Source organism: Polypterus senegalus, chromosome 4, assembly GCF_016835505.1.
Source record: "Polypterus senegalus isolate Bchr_013 chromosome 4, ASM1683550v1, whole genome shotgun sequence".
NCBI lineage: Eukaryota > Metazoa > Chordata > Cladistia > Polypteriformes > Polypteridae > Polypterus > Polypterus senegalus.
In genome coordinates, this window is record NC_053157.1 from 248,695,045 (window position 1) to 248,714,132 (window position 19,088).

General features: G+C 41.6%; 1 protein-coding gene across 1 annotated transcript in view; it reads left to right on the plus strand.

The window, feature by feature from the left end:
* LOC120529021 (E3 ubiquitin/ISG15 ligase TRIM25-like) overlaps window positions 1-19,088 on the plus strand; it is a 54,819-nt gene that overhangs the window by 12,493 nt on the left and 23,238 nt on the right. The window contains exon 3 of the mRNA XM_039753082.1: window positions 976-1,209. Coding sequence (XP_039609016.1) covers window positions 976-1,209 — 234 coding nt within the window. The remainder of the gene's footprint in view (window positions 1-975; window positions 1,210-19,088) is intronic.

A 19,088-nucleotide genomic window follows, 5' to 3' on the forward strand; every position in this document is an offset into this window, starting at 1 on the left:
AAATTCATTAGTAATAATGCAAAGCTCATAAATTAAGTAGAAATACATTAAACTTGGAAATGAAGACTCGACTCTGAGATTTGCATTGAAAAAGAGATGGCAGAAGGTAAATATGCAAAGAGTTCATAAAATCAAATGAAATCTGAAGCCCCTTGACCAACACTTAGACCGTCTTGTTTAATATGTCCATCTCACAGGATCTGACATGGTGACATCTCACACCCCAAACTGGAACACAACTATTACACACAAGTCTCCATTGCAGAGTGACTTTCCACACAAACTTCCCACATTCAAGTTCACTCCTTACTAATAATCATAATAATAATAATAATAATAATAATAATAATAATAATAATAATAATAATAATAATGGTGGCACAGTGGCGTAGTGGGTAGCTCTGCTGCCTCGCAGTTAGGAGACCATGCATGGAGTTTGCATGTTCAACTCGTGTCTGTGTGGGTTTCCTTCAGGTACTCTGGTTTCCTGTAGTTAGGATATAGCAGGTTGGATAATGGATGAATGGGCAGATAATAATAATACTTCTTCTTCTCCTCATCCTCCTCACCCCTCCCGCCCCCAGAGGCTCAGCAGGAGATGCCCTTTTCAAAGGCAGACTTTTATACAAACTACCAGGTGAAGTGGAGTCCTCACAAGACAGTAGAGGTGTCCCCCAGCAGCTCCTGCTAATGGCTCTCAAGATCCTTTGCAAAGGATGCCTTTCATGATTGCGTATCTCATAAAGTCCTGAAGTTTCCTTAATAGCAGCATCAGCAGAGTGATGATGTTACTCGGCGTAGTGGAGGGAACATATTGTCTGGAAGGCGGTTAGTAATTGACCTTCCTTCTGCACATAAAGTACCACCAGCCAATACAAGCTGTCCTTCACAACATTAAAATATCAACAAATGTGTCTTGTGATTGGTTATTCTTATTAGGTGACTCAATTCCAAATATTTATCCTATTTATTTAGATGTCTGTGGAAAGAGACATGGAAAAAAATGAGAAGAGCTTCACTGCTCTGATACGGTCCATTGAGAAAGCCCAAAGGAAATTGACTGAGAGGATCAAAGAACAAGAAAAGAGAGAAATAGAGAAGGCTGAAGGAGTCATGGAGCAACTGGAGAAGGAGATTGAGGAGCTGAAGAGGAGAGAAGCTGAGCTGAAGGAGTTTTCAGTGACCAAGGACCACATCCACTTCCTACAGGTGAGAGTGACACTTCACAGGTAGTCTGATCAGACTGGGGTGTGTGGGACCTGAGAACACATAGAGAGAAATTTAAAAGATCTGAGGAGTTTGTACAACATGACAATAGCAGGCCATTTGGCTCAGGACAGATTGACTTTTCATATTTCCTTAAAAATATCTCAAAGTTGGTAACTTCATGTACATGACAAATAGATGAATTTACAGCTGTCTGCATGAAAAAGTGAATTTTTCTGCAATATAAAAGATGATATCTAATAAAGGACAGTGCCAACTGTTTTGAAAGGCCACCTTCTAATGTCTCCTTTCTGAAATCTTCTCCCCTCTTTTCTCCTGATACAGACTTTCTCATCTCGCTGTGTCCTTCCTGCTGATGGAAACTCGCTGAGCTCCACTGTCACTGCTGATTTCTCATCTGAGGACCTGAGAAAGGAGCTGTCATGTCTGACAAAGAGTGTGGAGAAGATCAGCCAGTGGAACATCATGACATGGACTCCATCAGGTAGAGCGTCTGGTGACATTGTGTTTGTTATTGAAGTCCATTAGGAGGACCAGAGTGACAGTAAGAGGATACTGAAGAAGGCCTGCTCGTTAACATTTATCTTTCACTTTCTGCTGTTAAATATTTTTTACTATATAGTGCCTTTCACAGTGATTAGCTGAGTTATAATAAACTCTCTAAATAATCAACTGATCTTAATCAGATGTTTTGGATTTTTAAGTTGAAATGTTATACTTCTTATACTTTTTCCTTATACTCTCTTGAAATTTCATTTTTTCGCTTAACTTTGGGATTTTTTTTATTTCCTTTGCTTTCCTCAATTTAAGATTAATGAATAGAAATGTGTTTTAAATGGCTAAGCCGGCTCAGAGCACAAATGAATTGTTTATTTGAGAACACAGAAGACGTTAATGGAATCAAATTGAGCTCAACGTCAGTGCTTTATAACATCAGAACATCTCAATCTGCTCCTGCTGTCTTCGCTGTCCATTACATTCTGCTGGATGGAGTCCACGTTAAAAGTTCACGTTCATCCATTTTCAGCTGTGCTCCCCCTGGGCTCTCATGTTTTATATGCCTGCTGTTGTTTGCTCAGACGTCATGTCTCCCACCGACATTTAAATGGATTTTACACACCAAAATCATTTTATTTGATATATTTTGGTGTTGAAGATAAGCAAATTGGAGGATTGTGTCAGAACTCTGAGATACTTGAGGACCACCTGAACATTTTAGTGAGTGCAGCCTCAGAGTAAAACACACTTTATAAATTATGAATTACGTTTACACATAAAGATAGTAATTTGTTTAAATACAAACTACGGTCAAGCAGCCAAGGGCACAGGGTCCATCCCTGCCGTCCACCACATTAGACATATACTGTATGTGTGTATTGTGAAGATAAGCAGAGAGAGTGGGCACAAAGAGTTGGGGTACCACCCTGAAATACCCCGTTTAATGATGAAGATGAAATAAAAAGCACAAAGATGGAGCACAATGATGACGTCTGCTGCAATAAAAGGCTGTCAAGTTAAAGTCACTTGTGAGTTGGAGCTCCGTCTTCCTCAGTCACAGATCTGTAATGAACACCCACTTCTGGTGACATTTCATAGTGGTGTCACTGAAGAGGCGGAGCTTAATTAGCGGGCTGTGGAAGTGACGTCACTCATCTTGTGGCCTGTGAACTCATTGAAGTGACGACATTAGCAGGAGCAGCGCCCTCTCGACTCAGGATGAGATTTCTTAACAAGATGGAGCCCTGAAGATGTCCCCAACTGTACCTGCTTGTCAATATGTATAAAATACAGTGTATTTATGACATTGTATTTCAGGAGAAAAACCCAGCCATAGAGTTCAATGTAGACCTCCTTGATCAAATTGTGGTGAGGATTAGAGCAGTGCACAGGGATAAAGCCATTTGTAAAGCTTTGAGTGTTCCTAGGAACCCAGTGGTATCAAGAATTGTAAAATGGAAGAAGTTTGGAACCAATAGGACATAGTCTGAGTAACTGGGATGGAAGGGCCTAATGGTCGCTACAAAAGAACTTCAGTAGTTCTCTGCTGCGATGAGAGAAACTGTAAGAAGGACAACATTCTCAGCAGTGCTGCACAAATCAGGCGTTTATGGTAGAATGGTCAGGCAGAAGATTCTCTCAAGTAAAAGAAAAACGAGAGCCTGAGAGCATCAAGGGAAAGTTTCAATAATCTGATGAGACATAAATTAATCTCTTTAGACAGAAGACCGAGTAGGATGTCTGGAGAGGACCAGGCACTGCTCACCATCTGCCTAATGCCATCTCTACAGTGAAGATGGTGGTGACAGCATCAGGTTATGGGACAGAGTGATAGGTCAGAATTAAAGGAAGGAGAAGTGCAGTCAAATACAGAGAGGACCTTAAAGAAAACCTTCTACCTCAGACTGGGGCGATAGATCAACAACCTGAAGACTACAGACAAGACAACTCTGGAGTGGCTTTGTGACAAGTCTGAGGGTCCTCGAGTGACCAGACTGAGACCCCACAGAATGTGTCTGGAGAGACCTGAAGATGGCAGTTCACAGACACTTCACTTTACATCTAACAGAGTTTGAGAGGATCTGCCACGAAGTATCAGATCAACTGCTTAAACCCAAGAGTGTAAAGCTTGAAGTGACATTTAATGATGAAGACTAAAGAGTCTTTCACAAAGACCTGAATTAAGTGTCAGAATACTTCTAGGAAGGAGATGTTTCAGTTTTGATTTGCAATAAATGTGCAGACCTTCCTGAAGACCTGCGCTCACTTTGTAATTATGGGTTACTGAGTGTAGACTGATGAGCACAAAAGGCACATTAATCCATTTAAAATTAAATCAACAACACAGTAAAGTGTGCAGAAAGTGAGGGGGTCTCAATACTCTCTGACTCCCTGTATGTTTATTATTAATATGAATATTCAAATTGACATTTTTGTCTAATTTGCCAGCCCTTGTATGTTTTATAAATGCTTTATTTGAACTCCTCTGCATTTGCAATATGTGTTTAAGAACTAAATTAAGATCACACAATGCCACCTTCACAGTTTCCATTCTTCTTCTGTTTTCTTTTTATTTTCAGCTCATGAAGCTCCAGTTTTTGCCCTCCAGCCTCCTGAACCTCAGAGCAGAGACGACTTTTTAAAATGTGAGTTTGTGCTTTGACTGAATAGATCATCACAATAAAAATCATTAAAGTTTTAATAACTTGGCTTAGGAAATGAAAGTCTGAGTGATGTGTGACTGATGGGCTGAGAGTGATGGGGGTCCTGTGACTGGTGCATTATGGGATAGAGAGACTCAGGCAGTGAATCACTAAAGCCGTGTCTTGATGTGTCCATAAATGTTAAAAAAGGAAACAAAAAATAAAATCCATGTCATGGGGTGCACTTACTTTTTCACATGACTGTATATACAGACACAGTATTAGTTTAAAAATGAAGCACATTTGTATGTGAAATAAGCTAAAGCTGACAAAAGTGCTCATCATCCTCCATTCTTTACTCCACAGAGCAGACAATTTGCTTTGAGTTCTCGACTTCACAATTTTAAACCTTAAAACAAATGAAATGGCAGAGAAAATTATTAGGGGTCCTTAGAAGTTCAAAGACCCCACTGGACTGTGGTGACATCTCAAGCCGACTGATTCCTCTAATGAGTGTCACCGGGGTCTTCAGTCACTCAGTCAAGTCCTCACTCTGCTGTGTTCTGTCATTGTGTGCCTCACACTGAATGAGGACAAGAGAAGAGGGGGAGATGAAGAAGGTCACAGCCTAGGGTGGTCAAGGTGAAGACTACAAGACCACCTCAAAGAGCTTCATGTTCCAGTGAGCACAGCTGCTAATATTAGGATGTTTGAGGGTCCACAGGACTGTAGCCCACCTCCCTGATGAGACCACCAGAGTAAAGATGACCTCAAATTGAACAGAAGGAGAGTTTAAATGGTGGAGAAAATGCAGTGTAGTGTGGTGGTGAAAACTTTGGAGTTCAAACCCTGAGGTTGTGGGTTCAAATCCCACTACTGACACCACTGTGTGACCTGAGCAAGTCACTTCACCTGCCTGGACTTTGAGTGGACAAAGAAAAGAAAAGGAAACAATGGAATCTCAGATGATGGGAGTCACCTTGGATAAGAATGACAGTCAAATAATAATAAGAGATGACAGGAAACACATGAAAGAAAGAAAGAGAGACAAGACAGATGACAGATAGATAGGAAAGGATACTATATGATAGATAGATAGATAGATAGATAGATAGATAGATAGATAGATAGATAGATAGATAGATAGATAGATAGATAGATAGATAGATAGATAGATAGATAGATAGATAGTTGCTGATTGTAACTTTAATTGAAATCATTTATTTGTTTGTGAAGTGTGGTAATGGATTAATTTTAAATTAAACAGGTGGACTTTAACAATAAAAAGTGTCATTTAATAAAGCCAGTGGTCAGTGTGGACAGTCCATTAGAAGTTTGACCTCAATAGTGACCTTATGGTGTTTCTCATAATTTCTGACGACTGAGACGACTTCCAAATGTCCGACCTGCCTGCCTTTCACTTTGTTGTCTGTCATCTTTCAATGATTTCATTTTAAATCCCCACAGATTCTGTCCAATCAGATGAGATCTTTATTATTAGTGTCTTATCAGCGCAGTTCCTGATTGGTTCTTGTTAATTGTCTGTGTTGTGCTCCGCCCCCAGTCCCATTACCCACTCCCAGATTTCCTCACTCGTTTTCTTTTCTCTCCTTTCAGACTTCTGTCCCCTCACACTGGACATCAACACGGCACACAGAGAGCTCCGTCTGTCTGAAGGGAACAAGAAGGTGACACGTGAGGGGACAAAAGCCAAATATCCTGATCATCCTGAGAGATTTGACTACTGGGGACAAGTTTTGTGCAAAGAGGCTCTGACTGGGACTCGCTGTTACTGGGAGGTGGAGTGCAGTGGACACTTCATGAGAATTGGAGTTGCATATAAAGGACTGAGAAGGAAAGGACTGGGCTGGGAGTCCGGCCTTGGAAACAACGACAAGTCCTGGAGTTTGCAGTGGTCTGATTCCCAGTACTCCGTACATCACAATAACCAGCAGACTGTAATCAGTGCCCCCTACAGCCCCAGAATAGGTGTGTATCTGGACTGGCCTGCTGGCTGTCTGTCATTTTATAGCGTCTCACACACAATGACCCTCCTGCACAGGTTTAACACCTCCTTCACTGAGCCCCTCTATCCAGGGTTTGGGTTTTATTTTAGTCTTCACTCCAGTGTAATAATCTGCCATCTGACACCATGTGACCACTGACCAGTACCCTCCACTGGTCACTTGATGTCCCCACAAGCGCAGGTCCTCTTTGTGTTTAAAGTTTGAAGTCAAATTGACTTTAACAGGATGGGTGGGGGGGGGCAGCACCTCTGTGCCTGAATTTGTGGATGAGAATGCGGGGCGAGTGCAGCTGTCAGGGTCTCCATTATTATTGGATCTGAGTGGCCAATCAGGTGTGTGTTTCAGGGGTCACTGTTGATTCACAGCCACATGTCCTGCAGGCTGACACCCCAACGCTGTGTCCTCTGAGTGTCACTGAATGTCACCAGTTAAGTCAGTCTATATAGCGCCTTTCAGTAGTGCCGCTCCAGCAGGACCACATGCCTGTCTCAGTATCCAGAGCCTCATTCCAGTGACTATTTAGGAGCACAGAGTGACAGAAGTGACAGGAGTGCTGGCCTCTGAACAGACATTGTCTGCCCCTCTATTAGTTACTCTGGTGGTCTGTCACCTCTGAATGAATTCACTGTGAATGTCCAAGAGATGAGGACTCACCACTCAGTCACATGCCGGCCATACTGATGGAGTTTGGTGTTTTACTGAGTCACTTGGTGTCACGTTAGACATTAAACTGCACCTCCTCCTTGTTGTTCCCAATCTCACCCAACCGCAAGGAGTCAAGTCAGCTGACTGACTTCACCTTCAGTATTGGTGTTCAAAGTGACAATCAGATGTGACACTTTTATCTTTCCACTGACACACACATTCCCAGGATTAATTTACAATTTCCTCAGGTCCTTCAAGGAGCGGCTGGTCACCTGACATCAGTTTGTGTGAAGAAGTCAATGAAGGCCGAGGCTCACAGCCCCCCCACTGTGTATTGCAGGCCTCACCAGCAGATAGCGGCTATGACTTGTAAATCTGTCATCTTCATGGAGCCTGAGGGGTTAAAAGGAAGAGGAGAAGATGCAAAACGAGTGAGGATGATAGAGAAGAGTGTCAGGGGGATAAAGGGTGAGATGAATGACCTGAGTGAGTCAGACGAGTCTGTCACTTGTGTGTTTGTGTTGTTACTTAAATGAATAAAGAGCTGAGGTTTGTTCCTACTGTATCATTTTCTGCTCCTTGACTCTTTGGCACACGCTGATGGTCGATGAGCACACTGGACACATCGTCAGTCACTGATAATCGACTCCACGTCAGCTCCTGTGGCCCTCATCATGTGCTGTCAACTCAGACGCTGGTCATGTGACTTGCACCTTAGTGACATTCCTGTGACTTTCAGGGCTGTGACATCAGCTGATTCTTCTGAAGCCAAACTGCTCCCTCTAGCAGGCTCTCTTCATATTAAACACAGGGAAAGTTTTGGTGAGATCTAAAAAATATTCTGCGTATTGACATTACTTTGAAGGACAATTCAGTTTTGTAAGAATTAATTATGTAAAAGAATATTTAACTTAATCATTAATTAACCTTTTGTTATTTATGATTAGATTTTACATTCATGGAAGTCAATGGCCTGTTAAAGCTTCAGAATTTGTAAAATTGTGAATGACTTATTAATTTAAAAAGATAAAAAAAAAATATAAGGACAATTGTTATTTGTCAAATCTGTTTATTTGCAAATTTGATTTATAAATTCCTCTGATCATATCTCATATTTTGAATGTTCTGAAGATATTAGGACTTCTTGTTTATGATTAATCCTCTTTAATAAAAGGACAAGAGTCTGTTTGTCTGTCTGTGTATCTATCCAGTCACTTTGTCTCTGTTTCCAACAGATGGCGCCTCCTAAACATTAGCACAGCATTTATGACTCCCATACAAATCAATATCATCCATTTGCAGAGCCGCAGCACCAGACGTCACCTCTGATATCAGCCAGCAGTTTTATGACAGAATGAGTGTTGGTGTGAGTGTGTTTAGTGGGCACCATACCGGCCTGTAAACCTCTCTGCTGACACACAACTGCTGGTGCAGACCTGCGGCAGTTTGTTGTACTTAAGCTCAGCAAATAGAATGGCATATAGAATAGAAATATCAATTACATTTGTCACTCCCACATATGAAATATCACAAACATTTGCATTAATGCATTGTACTACTACAAGTGTTTGTGATACACCATCTGTTGGAATGACAATTGCAATGCATTTTATTACTACTAGCATTTCAAAATACTTTCTAACAGATGGTGCACTGCAAACATTAACACTGAGATCTACGTTGATTACTTAGAATTCAACTCATCTTAGACGTATGCAATGTTCCCTCTAAGCTGAGTGCGTGAGCGATCGCTCACACAAATTCAGAGCGCCGCTCATACTTCCCGCACGATCGCTCATTCCGGCGTCGCTTTCTTTATCGAAAATTGGTGCTCATAAATTTTTTCCTAAACAAAATGTCGCTCATAAACAATGTTTTTTGCTCACTATATGCTACTCCTAAGGCCAGAGTTATACTTCACGCGACGCATGCTGCAGCGGGCGCTCCTGCTACATAAGCGTTGTAGTATTCATACTTACGCATACTTTAAGTAAATCTGGAGGAATCCACCAGCTGGCAGTGCGAGATATTATTACGGTGAGAACAGGTTTGGCTTCGCTGTGTTGTGAATTGCCTGGAACACTCATTAAATTCTGATGACATCTTACCATAATATCTCTGAAAATTAAGTTTATTGATTAAATCCATCAATCCAGGGATGTGCCCATTCCAGCAAGCATTAGGCACGAGTGAGAAACAGTCCTTGACGAGGCCTCAGAACATCGCAAGGTGAATACAAGCACACATACACTAGCGTCATTTTAGCGGCACCAAATCCCCAAATCTGCATATCTTTGGAAGGAAACCGGGCGCAGTGTGGAATACAATCAGGAAATACCAGAAACATAACTCCCTGCGAGACAGCAGTGCTACCACTCTGCCACCGTGTCACCCCACGTGTGTATTTATTAAGAGTATTCATTATTTATACGAAACTATATGTAAAATGTAACATACACATTTTAATGCATTTCATCATGAAAGTGATATCAAGTATAAATCTAAAGATTCTAAATGTGCAGAGAGTTGGAATATCAGACATTTAATTTGTTCTGTTTGGCGATCTATTGCTGCTTTCCAATGCTGAAGCCAAATGCCGACATACAGATGCATTCGTGGTGCTTTTATATTCAATCGTCGCATATTCCCGATCGTAATGACACAATACATTTTAAAAGTCGCACATACCATCTTTTGTGCCATCTATTTTTATTTTTTACTTTACCTGCTGTCAGGTCCAAGAAGCTCGTAGTGATTAAAACTGGGATGACGTTTACAACCGTCTGCTTTAATGATAAAGTAAACTACGAGGTTAAAGTGGACAATTCGAGATTAAAGCCGAAATTTCCACTTTAATCACAAAGTACACGTTTTCACCGTGTCCTTTATTTTTTTCTCAGTGGCTCAAATATAACGCTATACATTATGTTGCTGTTGTTAAGTTGCAAAATTAAAAATAAAAAGACATTTATAAATGACATGATACACTTTAAAAGTCTCACATACCATCTTTTGTGCCGTCTATTTTTATTTATTTATTTATTTTCTTCTTCACACCGGCTACATAATGTATAGCGCTGTATTTGAGCCATTCATCAAACAGCAAAGCTCGCACATCGATCCCGAAGGATCTCCATAGAGGCTTGCTGTCACATGTAGATAGTAAACAGAGACTCTGACGTCACGTTCCGACTTTTAGCACACTGCGCCCCCCGACTTTTTGCTGGTACTGCAACTCGCGCACGCGTCGCGTTAATTTCTGAGGACCTGCTCAGAGGATGCATGAAATGAACGCTGGGAACGCGTGGCAGCAATGATGCGGCGCGTACGCGTTCTGAGCGTGAAGTATAAATGAGCCCTTAGAGGGAACATTGGACATATGGCACAACTAGTTTTGTAATAAAAAGCAATTAGTTATAAAAAATATGTATATAATTTTAAAGAAAATGGAGAATGCAGCAACAAATATGGTGATGTCATAGGAATATTTTATTTTTCCGTTCACATCAATGAAGCTAATTATTAAGGCTGTCTGAGTGTTTGTGTCCTGCTGTGTGTGTCCATATGACGCATGTGTAGAAAGTCCACTGTGATGAGATGAGTGGTCCCTGTGACTCCAGTCTGACGCCACACATTCCATTTCAGCTGCTAATAAGTCCTGACATTAAACTTTATTAGGTACGCTTGTTAAACACTTTTAGTTTTTTCTCACCATAATATTCAAGTGATGGCTGCTTACATTCTGTATGTACTGCTGATATTATATGTGGAGTCAAAGCTGCTGTAATTCTGCTAAGATGTGGATTAGCAATAAGAAGAGACGGCTACTTCAGTCACCTCCCGAAGGGCAGCAGCTCATATTCAGATTCGCTTCAATCGAGACCAAGTGTGCATCTCTGCAGCCCGGAGCCTCAACCCTGGAGCTCCAAGGAGGTGGCGTTGTCTCCAATGGGCACCAACGAGGAGGAACTTGGAGTTCAAAACACTAAAGAGTCCTGCAATTCTGAGAAATGTCCACTAGAGGGGAGTGAACCATCATATTTATTAGAAATTGAGGCATAATAATGAGATGATAAGTCATAATAATATAATAATAATGATCAAGTGCCAGTGACCTGCCATTACTATTAACAGACTTGCATTTTATTTGGTTCTGCTTTTTTAGCAATGCAAGACTCTCATTCAGATTAACTGGATTCAATTAACGTATTTAGGGGTTGTGTTAAGAAGTGAGTAGTCAAGTAAAATGACCCTTTTATTGGCTAACCAAAAAAGACAACAATATTCAAGCTTTTGAGGCAAATCAGGCTCCATCTTCAGGCAAGATGTAATCCAAAATAAAACTTTATCTCATTTATCTCATTATCGCTGATTATTCAGCAACTCAAGTTCTTACAGATTTGCGCCACTCGTCCAGCTCAAGTGTTCCTTCTTGCTCAGCTGACCTTCTCTGTTATCTGTTCTTTTATTTTGTACCAATTCACCAAAACTTCACAACATCAGGACGTTTTCTTTTCCAAGCCCTCCCATAATACTCCACGTGTCAAGTCACAGACACTCCCTCTGTAGATGTCACTCTCTCCTCGGCGTCTCCATTACTGTTGTCCTCTGCCTTCTAATTCTCTCTCCTTTTGTCCCTCTGCAGACAGCACCTCCCAGTAGCACCGCCTCTGTTCCTGCCTCTGATGATGTCACTTCCTGAACCATATAATGACATCCCATTCAGTCCAAAACCCGCCTCTGCAGACATCACTTCCTCTTCCGGCCTCCCAAAACTCCACCTCTTCCTGCTTGTGCTATATATACTGTGTACCCAAGAACCTAACTGTGCCATTCTGAACTCCCTTCTGTAAAGACGTGCGTGTTGTTTTCAGTATACGGGATGGCCAACCGCAAACCTTTGTCTACTTCTTACAAAAGAAAACATGTGGACAGAAGGGGTCACTAATTGGTCAGTAGCCAAACAACTGCCTCTTGCAGGCCACTTTTAATTTTACACAGCAGTCGACAGACAGACAGAACCTCAAATCAGAAAAAGCTGGGACGGCATGTAAAAACGCAAATTAAAAAAAAACAGAAGCGCGGTGATTCTTAAACGTACTTTGACTTTTTTCTTTGCAGACACTCTGAACCCAAGGTGCTTCCTGTTTTGTCTGTCAGCTTCATTTCCTTTGTTAATATTCATCCATTCCTTCATTTCAGGATACAACACTTTTTAAAAAAAAACATCCAGCACTTTGTAATGTCGTCGTCATTCCACCAAGCGATGAGACATGCGATGAGACATTTCAGCTGCCATTTTGTCTCATTCTTCCTGCAAACACATCTTCAGCTGTGCAGCAGTACGGAGTTGTCTTCGCATTTTTCCTTTCAAAATTCTTCACACATTCTGTATTGGGACAGGTGAGGACTGCTGGAGGGACAGTCCAGTACCCATAATGCCTTCTTTATAATGTGTGCAGAATGTTGTTCTGCATTGTTTTGGTTGTCCCTGGAAAAGAAGTCACCTTGAGGACAGCATATGTTGCTCGATGTTCTTTTCTACCTTAATGCTGCGATCACACAGATGGAACTTGTTGCTGAGAACAGTCTGGATGGTCCTTTTCGTCTTAGGTCAAGGCTCAAGCTGTCCATTTCTTCCAAAAAAGATCTGGAATAATAATTCATCTGACCACAATACACATTTGTTTGGTCCATCCCAGATACCTCCGAGCTCAGAGACGCCAATGGCACTTCTAAACATGGCTAACATGAGGCACAGTAAAGTGGCATTTGTGAATGGACCTCTGTATTGCAGTGCTTGTCCTTGTGTTTATGTCAGCTATCGATGAGGTAGTGCCTGCCGTCTGAGGGATCGGAGGTCACGGCTCTTCGGCTCAGGCTTGCGGCCTTGTCCTTTACGCACTAAAATTCCTTCTTTAATGATATTATTTGCTGTAGAGGGAGAAATACACAAATCCCTTCCAATCTTTCTTTGAGGAATGTAAGAGCCAGTCTTAGAAAGGTAATGGTTTTAAGTGAAATTCTTACTTTGAATAGAATAGAATTTACACTCACAGCTATAGATTAGATTATGGTGTAGCCTTTTACCCCCAGTAGTTAACATGAAACAGAAGCTGTGTGGCTACACCTGTAATACAGAGTGGTAATAAAGCCTGTTTTAGAATTTGTCTCATTGCTAACATGGACTGATAGACTCCTCATAAGTGGGACACCACAGTTTTCTGACCATTTTGAAAAGGATTGACTGTATGACCAAAATTAGAGAAACCAAACAAGATTAAAGCCGTAAACAGAGTTCTCTTGAAAAAAGGACTTTTCTTTACCTTTCAATACCAACTTTTACTCTATTCATCTTTTACTAAAACTTTTAAAAATGAGGATATTTGGTCTGTGGAATAATTTCAACACGTGTCACACTATTGCCAGAATCCCATGAAATCAACTAAAGCTGCAGAACTTTGGTAAGTCACTAACTGTCCCGTCTCCATTGCCTTTCCTGTTCCCTCCTGGCCAGAGAGTGCATTAAGGTCCTCCTGCTGTTCTTGAAGTAGTCTTGCCTGGTAAGGCCTAGCTTCATCCCTCAGCCAGTTTCCAGCATCCTTAGCCTTCTCTAACCCTGGAGTCAGCATACTTAACCTTTCCACCTCAGGGGCGGCATTGGGCTCCTGGGAGGTCTGGACTGTGTTGAGCCTCAGATTCACTCCTGGTCCCGCGCTACCTCCAGACATGGTCAGGTCCGGTATGTTCAATCTGAGTGGTGAGTTTTTTAGGTCAGAGAGTGTGTTCAGTATTGTTCCCTCTGTTAGTTTTTTATCTAGTTTTATCACCGCCCAGTTGCTAGCTACTGTGAACACTTCCCAACCGACTTGTTGAATTCGTCCCGTACTGCCTCCTTTAAATCCTTCTGTAATTTTTCTTGTAATGTGTGTCCAGAACTGCCAGCAAATATTGAGCCCAAGCAGTGATGTTTTGAAAAAGTAGCTCTGCCGTTGCTGAGCTCGGAAAGACTGGGCACAAGTTCTGGGTCATCACACCCAGGCATAGCTGGATAAAGGACGGGAACTCTATGGCTTCTCTATTCTTCACAATCACATGTTGATGGTGATTTGTTTGGATGAGTTTTTGGGTAATTTTAGCTAAACCGGTTAAACTTGACATTTTTTTTAGATTAGTAATTACTTTTAATTGGGAAGTTTCTTTTACAGTTAGTTTTATCCTATTTTGTGTTTATTCTTGTGAGTGGGCTTTCTAATTCCTTTTTCGTTTACACTTAAACTATATTTTATACACAAAAGTTTGAGTAAGTAAGGTAGGGTTTTAAAAAAATATATATTTTTGTTTTACTTCAAAGGATTTTTAGTTTTAAGTTGTCTATTTATTTAATTCATGGTTCCCTACTACAGATTAACTACATCGGGTTGAACTATTTTAGTTGCTAACACATACGATGACAGTTGATATAATTACAGTCCCAAAGTTACTTTTAAAGATTTCAGATTCTAAGTTGTCTATTTATTTACATGAAGGTTCCCCCCTCCAGATTAACTATATCGAGTTTAACTATTAATGGCTAACACACACTATAACAACTGATACAATTACAGTCAGTAAGGTCGGGTTCTTCTTAAAGAAGGATCTACGATTACTATGAAGGATTTTTAGTTTAGAGCTGTCTGCTTACTTCTATCAGGGATCTTTACTGCTGACAATTCTATACAGAGTCTAGCTATAGACTGCTAACTCACACTATTCAAACTGATACAATTACAGTCTAGCTTCTTACAATAGTTCTATCTAGTAATGAATACATCTAACACAGTCGCCAATGTCAATTTAAACAATGCTAATGTAACCAATTCCACAATATCAGAGCAGGACTAGGAATGTTAATGCAATCTTTCTACACAGGCAAGGCAGCAAAAGCAACATATGCAAACAGCAAAGCAATAATATGTACGTCCTAGCAGTTAAGAAAAGACCACCACTTGGTTCTAGAAAATAACCCTGTGGTTTTTAATACTATACCGTTTTTCTTTATGTCCTTTGCTTGGAGGTCCAAACCTAAATTTTATTATTTGGAAGGAAGGAAGGGTTAAGCAAATAAAACTAAAAAGCTGCACGACGCCTTTCCTCTCTTTTGAGGCTTCCTCAGTTGCAAGAAATAAAACAGAAAGCAGGTAAAAGCTGAACACCAGTCCAACACAGCAGCAGTCTCTCTGTATTCTTCCAGAATAAGTGAGCCCCTACTAGTGTCTTCCAGCTACCCATACTTATACCTCACTTCCCCTGGTCTTCAGGAGTGTTAGTCCCATTGATCCTTGAGAAAGGTCCTGACCATCTGTGGCAAAGGAAGATTTATACTGGGTCGTGGCTCCAAAGGATGCTCTGCCTGTTCAGGCCTGGGGTTCATCCCTGGTCCATTTTCTTTTGCGGGCCTTCCCATCACCTGACCCTGAGTGGTGATGTTTGTGGATGGTTTAGGAGTGTTCAGGTTCGACGCTGACCGGGGCTCAAGTTCGTGGTCTGCCATGTTGGGCTTTGCTTGTGACTAACTGTCCCTTCTCCATTGTCTGCCCTGTTCCCTCCTGGCCAGGGAGTGCATTAAGGTCCGGATCCTGTTCTTGAAGTAGTCTTGCCTGGTAAGGTCTAGCTTCGTCCCTTAGCCAGTTTCCAGCATCCTTAGCTTTCTCTAACCCTGGATTCAGCTTACTTAACCTTTAAACCTCAGGGGCAGCATTGGGCTCCTGGGAGGTTTGGACTGTGTTGAGCCTCAAATTCACTCCTGGTCCCGCGCTACTTCCAGACATGTTCAGATCTGGTATGTTAAATCTGAGTGGTGTGTTTTTTAGGTCGGAGAGTGTGTTCAGTATTGTTCCCTCTGTTAGTTTTTTATCTTGTTTTTTCACCACCCAGTTGCTAACTACTGTGAACACTCAATCCAAAGTTGTTGAATTTGTCCGGTGCTGCCTCCTTTAATTACTTCTGTAATTTTTCTTGTATTGATTTATAATGCGTGTCCAGAATTGCCAGTACCAGTTCTTTAATAAATGACACATTGATTTGACATTTTTATACTTTGTCTTTATTTCTTGAGTGAATGAAGTAAATATTTTGGTACTAGGTGTGGACAATTGCTGGTTTCCTGCCCAGGGTGTTATCAACACTGAAAGGAAAGGACACACTTCAATGATAATAATAATTCTTTGCATTGTTATTGTGCTTTTCTCACTACTCAAAGCTCTTTATTGAGTGGGGATCCACTTCAACCACCACTAATGTTCAGCAAACACATGGATAATGAGATGGCACCCATTTTTGTGCCAGTATGCTCACCACACTTGAGCTATTGGGTGGTGAAGAGGTGGTATTGGGACTCACCTTCAGACCACCAGGTAAGCGCCCTCTGCTTCCTCACCAACACCTCTTCCAGTAGCAACCCAAGCTATTCCAAGATCTCCCTTCCAAGTACTGGCTGGACACAACCCTGCTTAGCTTCAGGTTTATGACCTCTTCTGAAGTGCTGGTGAGATGTCTGCTGGCTATAGAAGAGCAAGTGCAGCAGATGTAAGACCCCATTAGTTTCTAAGTGACACATATAAAGCCTTCATGTGTCCCAGAGACATCTTTACATTTGTTTGTATTGGTGGCAGCAAGTCCAAGTGTGGGACACTGAGAAGTGACAGGCTGGAGGGGTCACTCGTATGTACTTATGTAAAATGAATCTGATGTGGGATACAACAGAGTGACCGGCAGTAGGGAGTCATCATTATCCTCATCATCATCATCATCATCTTCATCAAGCCGTGTGCATTGCTGCACTTAATACCAACACAATGAAACACCACCATTGTTCTCTGTGTTTGGCAGCTTGTTTCGAAGCTTCAATTGATGATTCAAAGAAAGCCAAATCCACTTGTATGTGGTCTGTGGATACGTGGTCTGCCTAGTTTCTTCTTCCTGTATGTCATTGTGTGTGTGTGTGTGTGTGTGTGTTAATCATAGGGTGCGAGATCTGAAAGGCCCAGTCCACAGACTTGGTTAAATCCCACAAATCCTGTGATAATACGACTTGTAGAACCTGTGAAGGAGCTGAGAGTGGTGAGTGCCTGCTGTGTGCTACGTGTCTGTCTGTCTGTTATTTAAGTTTTTAAGTTTTCATATTTCTACAATCCTTGTGCTCATCAATTAATCATATTATTCAGTTTCTTAGACTGAGTAGAAACAGTTGACAGAGTCTTACAACTCAGGTCCTTACTGAATAACCTTCTTAATTACTGACATGGACAAAGAAAAAAACAAAAATTAATAATTTTATGGATTAACATCAGTCAGCATTCACACAACTCTGATCAGCAGGAGACGAGAACTTATTATGGGATGGACAACTTGACTAATAAAGAGAACCAGCATGGCGACAAGCACATTTGTTTCTACTGACTGATGTGTTGTGTTTTATTTCCATTTAATTTCATTTATAAATGTTCACTGAGCTCTGACTCTGTCTAAAGTGGACTGCAGTGTGTAATAAATAAATAAGAAATACTGACATGAATTACACTTTAGCAGACCCCCTGTGACAGGTCATCTCTTCTGTCACTTGGTGGTCTTCACTCTCTGAGCTCCTGTCTCACATTAACTGTTCACCCTCAGCGTCTCCTCAGATGTTCTCTCTGTCAGCTCTTAGCTTTCTCTTTAAACCTCATCCTCCTCCTCCTCCTCACTGAACACAGACAAACTTTCACTTTTGTTTCTTCACAAGTCACTTCCTTGTATGTCTGACTGATTCTCTCTGCCTGCCTCTCCTCAGACTGACGATGGCTGAAGCCCAGCTGTTTGTATCACAGGACGAGTTCATCTGCTCGGTGTGTCAGGACACCCTGACTGACCCCGTCACCATCCCCTGTGGTCACAGTTTCTGTCTGAAGTGCCTCACGGACTACTGGGATCAGAGCCAAGTGTTCAGCTGTCCTCAGTGCAGACACATCTTCACCACGAGGCCTGAGTTGAACAGAAACACTCTGCTGAACGAAGTCATCAAGAAATTAAAGAAGACGACAATCAGTCCTCCTCCTGCTCTTCCGTCTCAGAATTATGCCGGCCCTGGAGACGTGGAGTGTGACGCCTGCACTGGGAAGAAGTTCAGAGCGGTGAAGTCCTGTCTAACCTGCCCGGCCTCCTACTGTCAGACTCACCTGCAGCCTCACTATGAAGGAGACGCCCTGAAGCACCACAAGCTGGTTGTTTCTGATAGAAACCTGAAGGAGAAACTCTGTGAGAAACATCAGAAAAGTCGGGAGATATTTTGTAAAACTGATGAGATGTGTATCTGCTTGATGTGTGTGGTGACTGGACATAAAAATCATGAAATGGTCGAGCTGGAGACGGAAAGAGAAGAAAAGGAGGTGAGTTGAGTTTAGTGTGTAATGGAATGTATTTGAATAACTGAATTAGGAATTTCTGGCACCTTGTTTTGCAGCTTCAAGTGTTGATCTGAGAAATCCACTTGTATGACGACATCACAGAGAGTTTGTTGTCTGCCCGGTTTCTAACTCCTGTGTGTTGTTGTGTGACTAGGATCTGTGTGTGTGTGTGTTTGTTAATCGTAGGGTACGAGAGCAGACCAGCCTACTGAACAGACTTGGTTAAGTCTCACAAATCCTGCAATAATACAACTTGTGTAACCAATAAAAAAGAAAACCGCTGAAGAACGGGAGAGAAGTGAGGACCTGCTGTGTGTTATGTGACTGTCTGTCTTTCTTACAGAGATATCTGTCCTTCTATCTTATAAACCTGATGTTTCAAGTTCAGAGAGTAGGTTCCTGGAGCCTGTCCTGGTGAGATGATGTAAGGCATGAAACAGTCCAGGATGAGAACCCCAATATTGTCCATTAAGACCTGAGTGCTCTCATTTCACACAGTGGAGTTTCTTTGTGCTCTGATCAGATTTTCTTTTTAACATCTAAGGCAGTGGTGGGCCAGCTACAGCCTGCAGACCGAACTGGCCACTGACAGGAGTGTGAGTGTCACGTGGGCTACTCTTAGAAAT